The sequence below is a fragment of the Orbicella franksi genome, chromosome 13 (genome assembly GCF_964199315.1).
Source record: "Orbicella franksi chromosome 13, jaOrbFran1.1, whole genome shotgun sequence".
In the NCBI taxonomy this organism is placed as follows: Eukaryota; Metazoa; Cnidaria; class Anthozoa; order Scleractinia; family Merulinidae; genus Orbicella; species Orbicella franksi.
The window spans coordinates 22,250,851-22,266,282 of NC_138157.1; the positions used below are offsets into that span (position 1 = coordinate 22,250,851).

Here is a 15,432-nt window from a genome sequence, read left to right on the forward strand (position 1 = left end):
TATCAAACCATGAATTCATGAAGAATACCACATCATCCAAGATGGCAGACCAAAATGATGACTTTTCGTGAAAGAAAGCTGCAAATCTTTATCTCTTTTCTTAAAGTTCCAAATGGATGACAAGTGGTCAGAATGCAGGGAACACATACGAAAATTTAGGAACTTTTTTTTTTTCTGATAGAGTAAAACTAAACTCATCCAGTGGACGTGTTGTTTTCGTCATCCCTACTTTTTGTAGTTGTCACAGATGACCGGACAACTGTGAATATGGATCCCTGTCACGCTTAAACTACCTGTTCCCTACATGCCATGTGGCACATAGGGCAGATATATCGAGCTAGAGAGACAAAAAATGAAGTCACAGCCTACTGGCAATGTTAAGAAATAGTGCAAAACACAACTGTAAGACAATACAGAAGGTATGTGACACCGCAAATCCTTTTTACCACAAGGAAAGTACCATTTCTTTGCTGATCACCAGAGCTACTGCTTATACTAAATGCAGGACCAAGTAATAAAATCCCTGTATTTCGGGTTCTCATTTTCTTTCCTATTGTTATTTATTTATTTATTTTGTTCTTCATTTCACCTGCCAACATACACAATGTAAGTGATTTCCTCCCCCTACATTTACTTTCTGACGGCTTCTTCATCTTTGGCGTAGCCGTCCACTTCCTTGCATGGTAAAGTTTGACCATTCTATCGATATACAGTCCAACCCCTATTAAGTGGCCACCTATTAAATAGCCACTCCCATTAGGCGACCAGTAATCAAAGTCCAGCTGAGGGTTTTTCTATCATTTTTACCTCTATTAAGCGGCCAACCCCTTTTAAGCAGCCACTATCCATTTCCCCAAGGGTGGCTGTTTAATAGGGGTTGAACTGTATGTATATCCCTGTGTATCATCTCTTACTTCTTTTCATCAACCAATTTGTTCATATCATCTTGCCATCTCCAAATTTATTTACAGTTACAGTACTGAAAATTATAAGCGAAACGTATAGCTCAGTCTCTCTTCAATTCTCCTGTTCATTTCTTGTCTTAAAATATTAATCATGGCTATATTGACTTTGATTCGGAACTTACTTGAGCCTGCTTCTGGGGGAGGGGGGGGGGGTAACTCTCAAACATGGGTTATATGGGTATGTGCTGCTGTGAAGGGTATGGTTTTCCGGCAGTTTAGTCTGGGATAAGTTATAGAAATCAGACAGATTTGGTCTAGAATAGGGTATATTTTACTGAGAAGTGGCAAGCATATAAATAATTTAGTCTACAACAGGCTTCTTTATCCGGGGTTCTATAATAGAAATTGAAACTAGAAGTGAGAACTTCACATAAACAGAATTACAATCCCTGCAAATCGGCGACTATGTTGGCAGATCATTTTCCATTGAAAACACTATGCGGTTGTTTTGAAACTCATTAACTGTCAGCATGCAGCCAGAAATAAAAAGTTTATTGTTCTTTGTAATACTTGCTTGTCAAAGAATTATTCATTTATGGCATGTGACTGTTCCTGGGTGACTGAAGAGATTGAATATCCAAAGAATGGCACTTCTGCAACACTTTTGCCTCCGGGTTTTCCAAAATGTTCTTTTGATTGTATTGCAACAGCTGTCATGGCAGTTCTTTCTTTATTCACTGTGGTCAAATTGAGTCAGATTGAGTGTTCAGTTTAGGTTTCTTTTCTTGGATGAAGAGCATTTTGTAGATTAAGCATTCAAATTTCCCGTCACATTTCTTCAGGATAGTAAATTGCTCATTAAGATCTTTCTTCTTCTAATTGTGGGTGTCAAGCAGGTGTTTTCTAATAGCTGAGTACTTGTGTTCATCAATGCATTGGTCCAGGATCAGCACTGTTGAAATCACCATGAGTGTGACAAGTGAACAAAGATGCTGACCCTAGCAGTATGCAGGACGTCCGTGACATATGAACTCAGTTAAATGACCTTGTTCTCCATGAGTTCTCATAGCTCAGTGTATAGAGCACCCACCAGTTCAATTCCTGTTTGGAACTCATGTCATGTTGATCAGTTTACTTTTCACATTAAAAAGCAACAGGTTGCAAAACTTCTTAGAAATGGTGACAAACAGAACCAAAAAGATAAAGACAAACAACTTACAGATATTTCCTCCTATTGATGTGAACTGTTAGATTGAAATAACTGATGAACTAAACTGAAACTTGATGCAATTGACTCGATTGCTGATATAATACGTACTGAACAAAACAAGAACTGAGAAATCTTACACAATGAATCACTTGATGATCGACGAGTTGAATTTTAAATCAAGTGTAATGCACGTAGGGGAAATGTCATGTATGTTTGAATCTTATATACCAGCCCTTAAATGCGAACTGAAAGCATTTAAACTTAGTTGAGTGATTCAAACGGAAAAACTTGAGTTAATGGTATTGTCACTAAATCCATTCAAAATGGTTCCTCACCATCAAGTCAAAAAAAGAAACAACTGTTCTCTGACGTTACAAGCAAACTTCTCGGATGAGGACATCAAGAACAACAATAAAGCTGCTTTTGTAGAGTCTAGGACCCTCTAGAAGAACGACCAAGTGTTGATGGGACATTCCAGGACAGCAGACTTTGTTTTCAGCGTGACTCTCTTCATGAGCCCATCTCTCTTCTTTGGTTTTACTTCCAGGATGTGACCAAGGGGCCACAAGTTTCTGGGAGAATTCTCATCTACCATGAGTACAATGTCTAATGTTTCAAAGTTACACCTTTTACCTTTCCAGTGATTGCCTTCTCTTTCATAGCAATTCAACTCCCAGATACTGACTTTTAAAAACAAACTCCAATCAAATGGAATGAAACTAAGCATAAGCACACAAGTACACAATGCGAACCTATTTTTATCGAGAGTGATCATATCTCCTTTTTTGGAGTTCCACCAATTAGTAAAGAGAGACCAAATCAAAGTGGTTATGAGCCACTCTACTTGGAAAATGGATCATCTGTAAACAGTGACAATTCTAATGCCACTGACTTAAGGTTTTAATCTGTAGGTTAAGTTAAAGTTAAAGCCCACTGGCAAAATCCAACGGTAAGAGGATACATGAGGAGATTTAACACAGTTGAAAACATTCGTGAAGTTATTGGTGACCCTCGTCCAAGACAATTATAAAGAAAGTACTGCTTCATGTCCAATCAGCAAAGCAAGTATAATCGTAGTCTCATTTTCATTCCTATCTTTTTCGTTCTTTATTTTCCCAGGCGATATCAATGATTTTTTTCCTTTCTTTGTTACTTTTTGAGAGATCTTAGAAATAATAAAAAAATTATCCAAAGCATAGTAATAATACCACAAGGACAGGATCGTGTCTTGTCTGCTCAACAAAGTTAAGCCCTGTTCGGAGGGGTTCCTACGTAGATGGGTTACCAAATACAAATACCCCGTGTTGTAATAACTTCTTTTTTTTCTTCTCTCTTATTTTTTTTCTTCCCTTTCCAAGGTGATATTAGTGACTGCTGAACTCCCTGTCTTGTGTAATGTCTCTTTTTTCGTTTTATCAACTATTTTGTTCAAATCATTTCGCCATGTCCGTATTCATCTTTCAAGTATTTATTTTGCAATACTGTATAAATAATAGAGAAACGTGACATTCGAATTCTCAATTCTCTTGTCTGTTGATCATCCAAAACTTTTATCACAGCTTGAATCAGAATTCAAAAATTCATTCAGCTCATGGGGGGGGGGGGGGGGGGGGGCTTACATGATCACCCAAGCCAGAGACTCATGATAAAGTGTCTGACAATAATCCAGATCGAATTGGAATTTGGAAATGTTGGTTTTTGAGGAGAGGGGAAAACCAGAGTACCCGCAAAGAAACCTCTCAGAGCAGAGAACAGAACCAACAACAAACTCAACCCACATACAATGCCAGGTCTGGAAATCAAACCCAGGACACTTTGGTGGGAGGCAAGCACTCTCACCACTGCGCCAACCCTGCTCCCCTAATATATCAATATATCTCCTCAGTTTTCTTCCTTTTCTGGGGGAGTGTCTCAACTGCTTTTGATCATAAATGAACTTATTTTACACCCTTTGAAGGAGACCTTGGTAACAGTGTTTAAAATAGACTAAAATGTAGTCTACCATTTAATAAAAGTTAAAGGTTCACCTCTGTCCAGCACTCAACAATGACATGTGCTAACATAAACAGATAAGAAAGAATGTAGAGATAATACTTCTTTTATGAGCCCAGTCCACTCCTTACAGAATTTCATGTGTTTTGAGGGGACTGAAAAAGTTCAAATTAATTATAGAAACACTATTCATTTGGTCCCTTACTTTCAATACTGCAATCCATAATGCAATTAGTCTGCTAGACCCAAATTATATCACAAGCCAGATCTGTTTCCACTATTGTAATGTTACCCAATCAGATTTTAATGAATGAGATTACACCATGACATACAGTATGGACTACAAAAAAAATCTTAAAACCTCAGATGATGGCCAGGCATACCTCAACAAGATTGGCATTTATATAGTCTGGGGATCCTTCGTTTAAAATGATGCGACTGTGGTCATCTGAAAATGAAAATGTACAGTGTTGATTACATAAAACTTTCAAACACATATATGAGGGTGTCAGTGGAATTTATTTAGCAGTTTAGCCGATAATCATGTTTTTTTGCTATCATAACCATATAAACAACAAAATGTGAACTGACTAACCTATAAAAGACAATCAGCTTCTGAAGCCAAAGGGTATTTCATGACATGCTCTGAGCCTCTGCTGTGCCTGCAGTTTTAGTTACCATGCCTAGGTTATTCTCTTCACTTGAATGATTGAATGAAAGACTATTCAATTGTGTGATTGTCTTTCGCCTCTTTGCAAACATGGCAGTCATTAGTGCTGTAATTACCTTTTACCGAACTTCTGCAAAGTTCTCGCATAATTTTGCTCAAGAATTTCTTTTCGGGATGAGTTAGGTAGCTTCAATAACTTCCGACACCACATTGTGAGTGTGAAAGAGAAAGCCAGGGAGAGCGAGGTAAACTGCTTCAAGACAATTTTTCAAAAGATGAGTCCTTTTGATTTAGGAAATCTACCTAAAGCAAGCTCAAAAATGTCAGGAATGCTCCAAAAGCTTGGAGGGCCAATCACCCACCAGGTGGATAGACGACATCACAGGAACAATAGCAATCAGGCACAAAATCACATCAGTCTTGGGCCAAGAGGACGTCTCCTCAGAGACTTGTATGATGCACCATGGTAAAAGCCGAAAGGAAGAGGACGACTCCACTCCTTACCCCTAAGACAACAACTTTGTTTGGTACATGGAACGTTAGAACCATGTACAAGGCAGGAAAGGCCGCACAGATCGCTCTCAAGATGACCACATACAAGCTTTCAATCCTAGGTATCTGTGATACCAGATAGATCGAGTCTGGGTGCGTAAGGCGGTCAACTGGACAGACTGTCCTTTACTCAGGCCATGACCATGCCAACGCTCTGCACACAGAGGGAGTAGGTTTTATGCTGACCCCACAAGCGGCCAAGTCACTCATAGGCTGGAATCCAGTATCATTCAGAATCATCCCGGCCAGATTCCACACCAAGATCAGAAAAGTCACCTTTTTCCAGTGCTAAGCACCTACAAATGAAGCTGGCAACAATGCAAAAGCTGCCTTCTATGAGAGGTTACAGGGTGTCATAGTTGGAGTAGCCAAGAAAGATCTGCTACTGTTGCCAGGAGATCTTAACGCTAAGGTGGGGAGTGGTAACACAAGTTTTGAGACAGTTATGGGAAAACATGGTATTGAGAAAATGAACAAGAATGGAGAGCTGTTTGTTGACTTCTGTTCCTTTAACAAGCTAGTCATTGGAGGTAGTGTTTTCACCCACAACAAGACCGAGAACCAGATTGAATAAATCTGTATAGCATCAAAGTTCAGAAGGTCTTTGTTGGATGTCTGAGTAAAGAGAGGGGCAGATGTGGCTTCTGATCACCACCTTCTTGTGGGCAGTTGTCATCTGAAGCTGAAAAACTATCATACTAGCTCACAGAAGACAAGCCACAAGTACAACATTGAGATGCTGAAGGATGAAGAAACAAAGAACTGGTTCAAGCTTACCTTGTCCAATACATGTAAGTACCAAGCACTCGCAAGTCTCCAAGAAAGCAAGCAACATCCGAGGGAAGAGGAGAGCAATACAGTAGTCAACCAGGTGTCGCAGAGAATGAAAAATGCTTGGAGGGAGATGTGCAAGGAAATGTTGGGAAGGAAGTCTAAACAGCTTAAGGCCTATGTCAGCACAGATCCTCTGAAGAAGATAGAAGCTAGACAGAAGGAGAAGGATGTGTTGAACCATAGCAGAACAAGAGCCAAGAAAGCTGATACTCTAAAGCCAACACAGAGGTTAAGCAAAGCATCAGAAAAGACTGAAGGAACTTTGTGGATGACCTTGCAAGACAGGCAGAGGAAGCAGTAAGGAAAGGCGATTTGAAAGATCTTTATTCCATCACAAGAACACTGGCAGGTGTTAGAAAGATCACAGACAGACCTGTTTGAGCCGAAAGTATCAGCTTGTTTGAATATCAGAAAGCACATTTTGGTTCTTTAAAACGTGCTGATGACTTACGGGTTTACCAGGCTTTATGATGCCTCTCAACCACCAGGCCAGCATGTAAGGTATTTTAAAAGAGCACTTAAGAGCTTCATATCTCTTTTCTGTTTGATAGTACGTGTATTTCCCTTAGCGCTCGCTCCAACTCACGTGTTTTGTTTCACGTCAAAATAACCGATGTAAACAACCTGGTTCCCAGATTCCCACTTAATTTCCTATTTTCCTTTGGCTTACTAAAAGACAGCTAAGATTCTGAGGGATTTGATTTTGACTTTGAACACTATAAACAGAAGCTACATCTAACATTTTATGTATTGTATTGGCATCTTTGCTTGAGAGAAAGCTATCTTGACTCAGGCAGATTTTCTTCCAAAAACTTGCAAACGAGTGAAAAAAGTCCAGGTCAGTGTTCAAAATATAATTTGTAGTTAATTTACCAAGACTGAGGCAAATCAGAGCCAGAGAAGAGAAAAAAGGCCTAAAATTCGACACAAAGCAGATATGCATTTGGCTCTTCAATTGTTACATTATTTAATTTGTAGCTGCTTGGAGCACATGCCATGTTACAAAGAAAGAGGAGGATGTTACAATATTGTGAAATAGTGGCCTGGTTACCCATCACTGATGCCAGATAGAGACAATGAGTTGTGTTTAGCACTTTTCCTGAACTACAGAATTAGAGCCTTCACAAAGCTGTTATTTTATGCTTCAATATCCTTACAGGTGTGGGTGCTGAGGAGGTTCAACCATAAGCAAGATATTCAGAAAGCAAACAGTAAATATATGCACATATATAGCTGACACTTACATGGCAAAACATCTCTGTACCGATTAAGTTGTCTGTTTTCAGGAAGTCTTGCTGCTGTCAGGGCTCCAGCTTTCTGACTGGCTTCCCAGTTGAGTCGCTGCCATATTAAAAAAAGGATTTTTAATAATAATAATAATAATAATAGTAATAATACTAACAATAACAATAATAATAATAATAATAATTAAAAATCTTTTCTGAGGATGCCAAAATAGAGGAAGATAAAATAGAAAAAGCAAAACACTGATTAATTTTTACATTACCTGATCACAAAAAGTTCTAAAAATTAATTAATAAAAAAAAATGCTTAGAATATACAGCTAATAAAAACTTATCAAAGTTGCGCCTAAACATGTTGCATGGCAGAGCGCAATGTTGCGACTGCTGGGGTCACCAATGCAACCAGAATTTTTTCACTGGCAACTAACTTTTCACAATTGGTTGCCAGACTGGCTCCTAAGATACCTTAATTCTTTTTTTTTATTTTCATACCCATCAAATTAGTGTTATGCATGTTGAATACCAAACTATACTTCTGGTTTTCATGCATGTAGCCTTTGAAATGGTGTTTTTAGTGCAGAGTGCACTATTGGGATGGTTATGGGGGTTGCCTGCCGCTAAGGAACTAAGGCACTATGGCGCTATGGCGCTATGGCCCTATGGCACTAAGGTGTAAACTTTAATGTTTGTTTAATTAATTAATTTCAATTAATTAATTAGTCTAGAGGTAAGGAAGTAATGGGAGTAGGGTGGGAAAGGTACATGTGTACTCTACGTAAAACACATTCCATCGCCGTCGCTTAACTTTGAACATCGCAAAGCTATATATTTGTTTCAGGTAACCCCTTGCTCTCCTTGTGGTACCATTCTCCTTAGAACAAAACTAATTTGCCCTAAACGCATGCATAGATTAGTTAGGGTTCGTGGCCTCTATATTAGGTGAAGGATACATTGCATACAGAATCACGCACAAATGTTGAGTGGTTTTCCTTATGGTAGAGCTCAACATGTAAGACGCATGCGTTCTAGCATTGTTAGTGTTATACACTATCTTTACACGCAGTATTTTATATATCGTGTCATGTGACCAAGGACGGCAGTTATTTTTCAGGTAGCGCCAATTGTCCCTTTTTATTGCAAAAGTGAAACGTTACTGTGGCTGCGTAGCTTTTAGAATTACAAACAGGTCGGTTCAACAAATATCATCTGCTGTTTTCAATCTACAATAGTGTGCTTGTCAGGGTTCAAATATATTGCTTCTCCTTAGCGACTTGTTTATTTCTTGCCTTAATTGTGTCTGTAAGAGAGACCAAAAAGTTCTCAAGTTAGTGGCTTTAATACTCCGCAAATTGTAAATTTGTAACAAAAGAAACCAGGAAAATGCTCAAATATTGCTGCAGACGCCGTGGCACCTAATGAAAGTTCAAATTAATTTAATCAGTCTTTGAGGAGACTCATTCATATCGGCCAAGTAGCGCTGTTTATCTTCAATACTTTTTGTTGAAAAGCTTCTCAGCCATCAATATCGTTGTGTGTTAATTTTGAATTGTTTTATTGTTAACAACAAAGGTGGCAACAGAAAAAGAAAGTGGTATTTTGTGACTATCTGATAATTAAATTAGTTCTTGTTCATCGGTAAAAATTTGCATTTTTAGTAAAACATCGTCTCTGTTCCGTTTCTTCATCACTACATCAGATATTTAACTTTCTTTCATTTATCTCCAAAAAACAAGGACATCTTCCGTATGTTTTGGAGAAAACAGGGGTTTCATATTACATGGCTTTGCGAGGAAAACAAAAGTATCAAGTTACAAAGTTGGCGTGAAGAGCTAAATTGTCACGTTTGCTGCTTCAGCGTATTGTTGAATTTAAAATGAACGAAAATCAACTTAAAGCACCAGTAGTAATTAATTTGTGCGTAATGTTTGGACCTTGAATGAAAATACAACCTTGAAACATACACACTGCAAAGGGGAAAAGCCGTAGCAGACTACCAAGGTAGACACAAACCGGAAGTGAACCGAGCAGGGGTGAGTACTTATGGGACTACTGTATCAGAGCTATCAATTGCGCTCTGCACTATCTGAGATTGTCTCACTAGTTCTTATTTAAGATGTGAAGTGAAATCAACATCTTTCATTGACATCATTCCGTATCGGCACCTAAGATTTTTGTGAAAACTGTAGTTTGTATTGTTGGAAAGCTACATTTGTAAGCATATGTAACAGATTTTGGAGATAAGGAAAAAGAGTAATACTATACAACTTTTACGTGCTTAAACACACTGATGTAAAATTGACTATGCAAGTGTGTTTATCTGTATCACAAAAGTCGTGTTTACTCACCTGGTTACTTGACAAAGCATGCAGTAAAATTACAGCTTCATTTCTTACCATAGCACTGTTTTCATTGGGGACTGAAATTCCCAAAAGTAACGTGAAAGAAAAAAACTGTCCTTAATTGATGATGAATTATGTTTTCAATGTTATTAAATCACATTGAAAACAAATAAAAATTGATTGTAACACATTTCAGACAACATATTATTTACATGCAGATATCGTATTTTGCTATTCAGATCAACTCGATCACAATCAAATACACATACATTAGCAGGACTTGTTATCAGTAATTACCGAGATATGGATAGGATTGATGTAAAATTATTAACTTTTTCTTCTGATGCATCTCAAACCAAACAATTCAAATATTAGACAGCATTTAAAATGACAAAAAAGATTTATTAATTGAAAAAATACATTGTTGATAAAAGAAATCAGTAGTGGGTTAGTCTGACTTGTAAAATTCTAAAGAATTCTGCATGGCATTTGATGTACCCATGTATTATTATTATTATTAGTCAAAGAGATTTTAATTAATAAATTCACTTCTACAAAATGCAGTCACTATGAATCATTGAACACAAAAAGCATGTGCATGATGTTAAAAGAGTTAACTTTCTTTAGCGTCAGTTTACGAAGAATAATGAATCAAAGATTGCAACATAGATGCCTCTTTTAAAAAAATTATAAAAGAAAAAAAGAATTTCATTTGGCCATTTTCCCCATTACACATACTTTAGAAAAAAGTGGAAAACTAATTAAACATGAAAAATGCATGATTCATGCCATTTCAGCATCTTTTTCGTAGAAATATGTACGGCCCTAGGGGCCACAAATTTTTGGCAACTAACAGGGGTTTCAAAATGTTTTGAAGTAGGTGTCTGCAATTGGAAGAGTAGGCATCTGTGAAAAGTTAGGGGCCGGAAAACTCCTCATCCTAGGGGTTCTGGGGACATGCCCCCCTCCTCCAGAAAAATTTAAAATCTACAATATAGAAATTAGGAAATGTCATTTTCTGCATTCAGAGTTAGATGCTGATCTATTAATGGCATAACTTTGCTGATTGTCTTAAGTGGCATTCACTTAATGGAAACTAGTCAAGGAAGCAATGATTTGTATTAGCCACCATGTTATCTTGCTTAACAGAGTTGCATGAAAATTAAATAAATCCTTGTAACACATGTTTGTCTGAGATAGAAATGTAAAAACAAAAATCATTTTAAGCTTTTCCAAATCTCACACCTTTCATTTACAAGATAAAGTAGTGAGAATCAAGCAATAAAATCATGAAATTAAAAAAATCCTCAAGTCGCCATTTTGCGACTAAGTGGTGAAAAATATACATAGTCACCAAATGCAAAGTTTTAGTCACCAGAACGTAAAATCAAATAAAAGAGACATCATCCATTGACTACATGCTAAGCCATTTGGTAGTTTTCCAATGTGAGAGAATCATTTTAGCAAAGCAAAAGGATTGTATGCTTAAAGTGCCTATGAAATAATTATTTTTTCTCATATATCAAAAATATCAGGTTATTGAACATTGAATTTAATGTTTTAAGGTAATTTCCCTGAAATAAAACTACACATAGATTTTTGTTCAAACTTTGTCCAATGAATATTTATCATATGAGAACTTTAATTATAAAATGAAATAGGGGGGTGCCCATGCTCATTACGGAGCAGTGAGGCATCAAAAATGTCCCATGTAAGGGTTATTTAATGCTTATTATAAGAACACATTCCAAGTTATTGTAAACTCTTTGTGAACCCAGACTCATGAAAACATACGTCAAACTACAGTCAATACTTGTGTCAGACACAAATAAACTTTTTAAGTTTGATTTTGACAAACAGCTAAATCCTTGTTGAAATATTGCAACCAAATTGCTTGCCACGGCTATCAAACTGCACAATAAAAAAGACTACAGTGCAGCTGCTATTTTCCTTATTTATTCAACTTTCAACAATAGAAATCAGATAAGTCTTTTCTCACGCAAAGCTAATGATTGTTTGATTAAAATGACTGTTAAAAAATTTGGGGTGCCCGAGCTCGTCAGTGAGCTACTGCTGTATAGCCATTTTTCAACTGACAGAACTCAATATCAAGGCAAATCCGCCATGTCTTCAATGTGCGCGTGCACGAACGCATGCTAATGATGCCATAAATTATGCGCAATAAGGATGCGCAATGCAATACTGGGGAAAGACATTAAAGGATTGGAAACATTGCAAAGTCGCCTTTTTCGAGTGCTGAAGTTTTGTTCATCGCGCTAAAAAGTGGTTCATTTTACCGCGCAGCCAAAATGATCATATTACAAGGCTGTGACATAGAAAGGTTTGCAGTAACGCAGTAACATCATGGAGAACATGAGAGCGTTGAAAAGAGGTGGACAATATTGCCTCACTGGCAGCCCAAATAAAACAAGCTGCACCAATTCCTATTGCAAAAACAATAAAATTGTTGCAAAATTGAGTGTGAAGTTATTATGCCATCCTAAAGATTTATCGCTAAAACAAAATGCTAAGCTTGTTTGGCACAAGCTGATTGCTAAAGCCGGAGTAACCAGCTATATGTAGTCGAGTAGGTGGCAGAGCTCTGGCAGTGGCACACTTCTTTTGAAAATCCTGGACTAAAATACTTGTGCTGGCGGCCAAATCTGAAAACTTAGGGGCCAGCTAGCCCCAGAGTGATTTCCTGAGTTGTTTGCTTCCTCCAGTCAGTTCTTAGGTTAGGCAATCTGGGTAGGTAGCCATTCCTTGTAAAATATCCATGGGAGTCTCTTAATGATGACCTAAAAGTCATAAAGTGTTCCTGAATGTCCCCTTTGACAGCATTTTGAATAACACTGCAGTGGTGGCCGAAGCATCATCCAACTAGGGAAATTTATTTCAGATAGTCAAGGGCATCAGAAGAAGACATCTTAATACCAATGACTCTTTGGAATTCGCAAACCTGTTTGAGACTTAAGTTTCAGTTCTTCTCTTCACATGTACAGTGTATCATGCAAAATGTTTCCTAAATTCTTCTTTTCACATATCAGCCATTATCATTACCTAATCTGAGAGGGGTGTCTGGAAAACCTGAATAATGAATAGTCACGAAAAGCGAATAGTACAAATAGTGCAAATAGTGTGGTAAACAGTCGTGAATAGTCGTGAATAGTGATGAATACAGTTGAACCTCCCGTAAGCGACCACCCAAAATGTCAAGCCTAGGCAGTCGCTTAAGGGAGGTGGCCGCTTATGAGGGCTAAGACCATATTGGATCAAAATTTTGCCTCATTAGCATATGGTAACTGAAGAGACTTACCCTATGTTTTAAATGTTTTATTTGTGTGTAAAGTCAATTTTGAGAAAAATGGAGTACTTCCCATTAGGAAATTTCCGTCTCTTGCACTACTGAGGAAAATGCAATAATGTTACAACACCTTATTATCCAATTTCTGCTCTATTGTCTGTCAAGTGGTTACTTACAGGAGGTTAAAAACAAAAGAAAATTTCAAACTTTTAGTTCTAAAAGTGGTTGTGGTTGCTTACGAGAGGTAGCCCCTTACAAGAGGTTCCAAATATAGTGATTTGACAAGAAACTTTTGGTATTTTGGAAAACTGGTTGCTGAGGAGAGGTGGTTGCTTACGAGAGGTGGTCGCAACAGGAGGCATCAATAGTCAACGCTTCAGTTTAGCACCGATCTGGATTTATTGAAATTGATCATGTGGAGCAATAGTGTTTATCAGTGGACGCTGATAGATTCCACCAAGTACGTTCGGTGTAAAAACAATAAAATATAAATGTGAGGCAAGTGGTCTGTGATTAGTTTATGAACTGAAACGACACAAACAAGCTGCTCTGATAACCGGCTATAAAAACAACAATGTCTAAGCTATATCTTGCATTAATTCATTAACTATCCAAATAAGCAACAGAGTTTTAGTAAATGTATTACCTTTTCTTCTCAAGGCTAAGGCTCTCCGACATTAAGAAAACGGAAAAGACAAGGATAACCTAATAAAGACATATTTACGCTTTTACAGTGTTGAAAACAGAAGAAATTACATTTAGAAACACCTTTGTTCCTGACAAGCATGTATGCTTTTTAGCAGGAAAATCCCATCCCACATTGTTGCAAACTCCAAGGTACTGGGTACCAAATAGTAACATTTGTCACTATTCCCCCCTCCCATTTGCCACTATTTGCCACTATTTGCGAATGTTCACCGATATTCACATATTTAAGACCATTGGTACTACTCATACTATTCGCTATTTGAGACTATTCGCTGTTCATGACTATTTGCTATTTGCTATTTGGGTTTTCCAGACACCTACCCTGAGAGTTTCTATGTGAGTGCATGATGTAATTTAATGAGTGCTCACAATGCAGTTGTTATGCTACATAGCCTACAATGGACCATTTTTTACCACCAAGGAGAGATGCTGGGGATTTCAGGATGTAAGATAGTTGTTAAAATTTTCACCAGGTAGCAGAAAAGTACCAAAAATACAGTTTATGTAATTTATAAGTAAGAACTTAGTAAATTCCGGCTAAACGATCGCACACAACAGCAAGATCAAGTTCAAACATATAATAATGTTGGATAGAAGTGTTTGATCGTTTAGCCCGGACTAATGGAAAACAACTCTTACTTGAAAAAGCCGTGGCCATCCCTTTGACTCGTCAAGTTCTTCTAGTTCAGACAACATGTTGTAGAAAATGGCAGTACTTACAACTAGCACTGTCAACAGATAAAGGGATTATACGCATGTCATGACTAGAGTAGTCAATCCGAGCAAGTATAAGACTAGTAGTTTCACACAGTTTCACATTCTGTCACATCCGCTGAAATGAGTCGTCAACTTCAGCAACTTCAGCTTGCACCGACAGTTAATCAGCGGATTAAACCAGTCACCAGGTAGATACTTAGAGTAAGCCAGAGAAACTGTCCTCCAGAACCCTGCATCTGTACTGGACAGATGGCGGTATAAGTATAGTTGATTAATTTAAGCATAAAAAAATTAGTGTTTCTTAGAAATGTAATACATTTTTTAGTGTCTCTATTTAAACAACAGAATGTTTCTGTCAAGCAGCTATTGGCCGATAGCAGCCCCGCGGAAATTTGATCTTCCTAAAACAAATATTTGCGCGAGAGGCGAGGGTTCGAGGGCAAACATCAAATATCAAATTATCAAGTATCACTGTTTGGAAAACAACCTGTTAGAAAGAGCGTGTTTAAAAAAAAAGCCTTATTTCTGCTCTCGGGACGAAAAAATTTGTCAAGAGTTTTTCAGTTTTTTTCAGTTTTTTATTATTGCACACTATTTACAGAAAAACAACTTAACATAAGATGGTTTACAATGATATAGGAAAAATAAATACAGATAGAAAATAGCTAGAAGAAACAATATTTAATTGTGTACAGTGACCAAAGTAGCCAATGAGCTTTCGAGTTGGTCACTGCCATGCAGATATAAGATATAAGTTAAGAGACCAGTCGGGTCGCGGGAGCCTGGAACAGGCTGATCGCGCCCGGCCGTTGCGTTCCGGTCAGCCCAGTCCAGCCCGGTCCTACAGACCCTTGTTGCTTTGGCGGGATATTGCCTTCGTGCTTTAAGGATATGTGGTTTCTGGAGGAAGGCACTGGGAGCTCCCAGTTAAAGAGGACAGGTTTGTAGTATTTCGGC

The 15,432-nt window shown here is 37.8% G+C and overlaps 2 protein-coding genes across 3 annotated transcripts in view; one reads left to right on the forward strand and one right to left on the reverse strand.

Moving 5' to 3' along the window:
* The window catches only part of LOC145465868 (uncharacterized), a 44,762-nt gene extending 30,164 nt beyond the window's left edge, over positions 1–14,598 (reverse strand). The window contains exons 1-3 of one of the 2 annotated variants that reach the window (XM_081449627.1): positions 14,398–14,598; positions 7,408–7,504; positions 4,491–4,555 (exon numbers count right to left, since the gene is read on the reverse strand). In XM_081449627.1, coding sequence (XP_081305753.1) covers positions 4,491–4,555; positions 7,408–7,504; positions 14,398–14,454 — 219 coding nt within the window. In that variant the 5' untranslated portion in view covers positions 14,455–14,598. Of the gene's footprint in view, positions 1–4,490; positions 4,556–7,407; positions 7,505–9,752; positions 9,871–14,397 lie in introns of those variants that run through there. The other variant, XM_081449628.1, reaches the window with a different exon arrangement.
* A 527-nt stretch (positions 14,599–15,125) lies between these two features.
* The window catches only part of LOC145465864 (nibrin-like), a 33,818-nt gene continuing 33,511 nt past the window's right edge, over positions 15,126–15,432 (forward strand). The window contains exon 1 of the mRNA XM_081449623.1: positions 15,126–15,415. Coding sequence (XP_081305749.1) covers positions 15,367–15,415 — 49 coding nt within the window. The 5' untranslated portion in view covers positions 15,126–15,366. The remainder of the gene's footprint in view (positions 15,416–15,432) is intronic.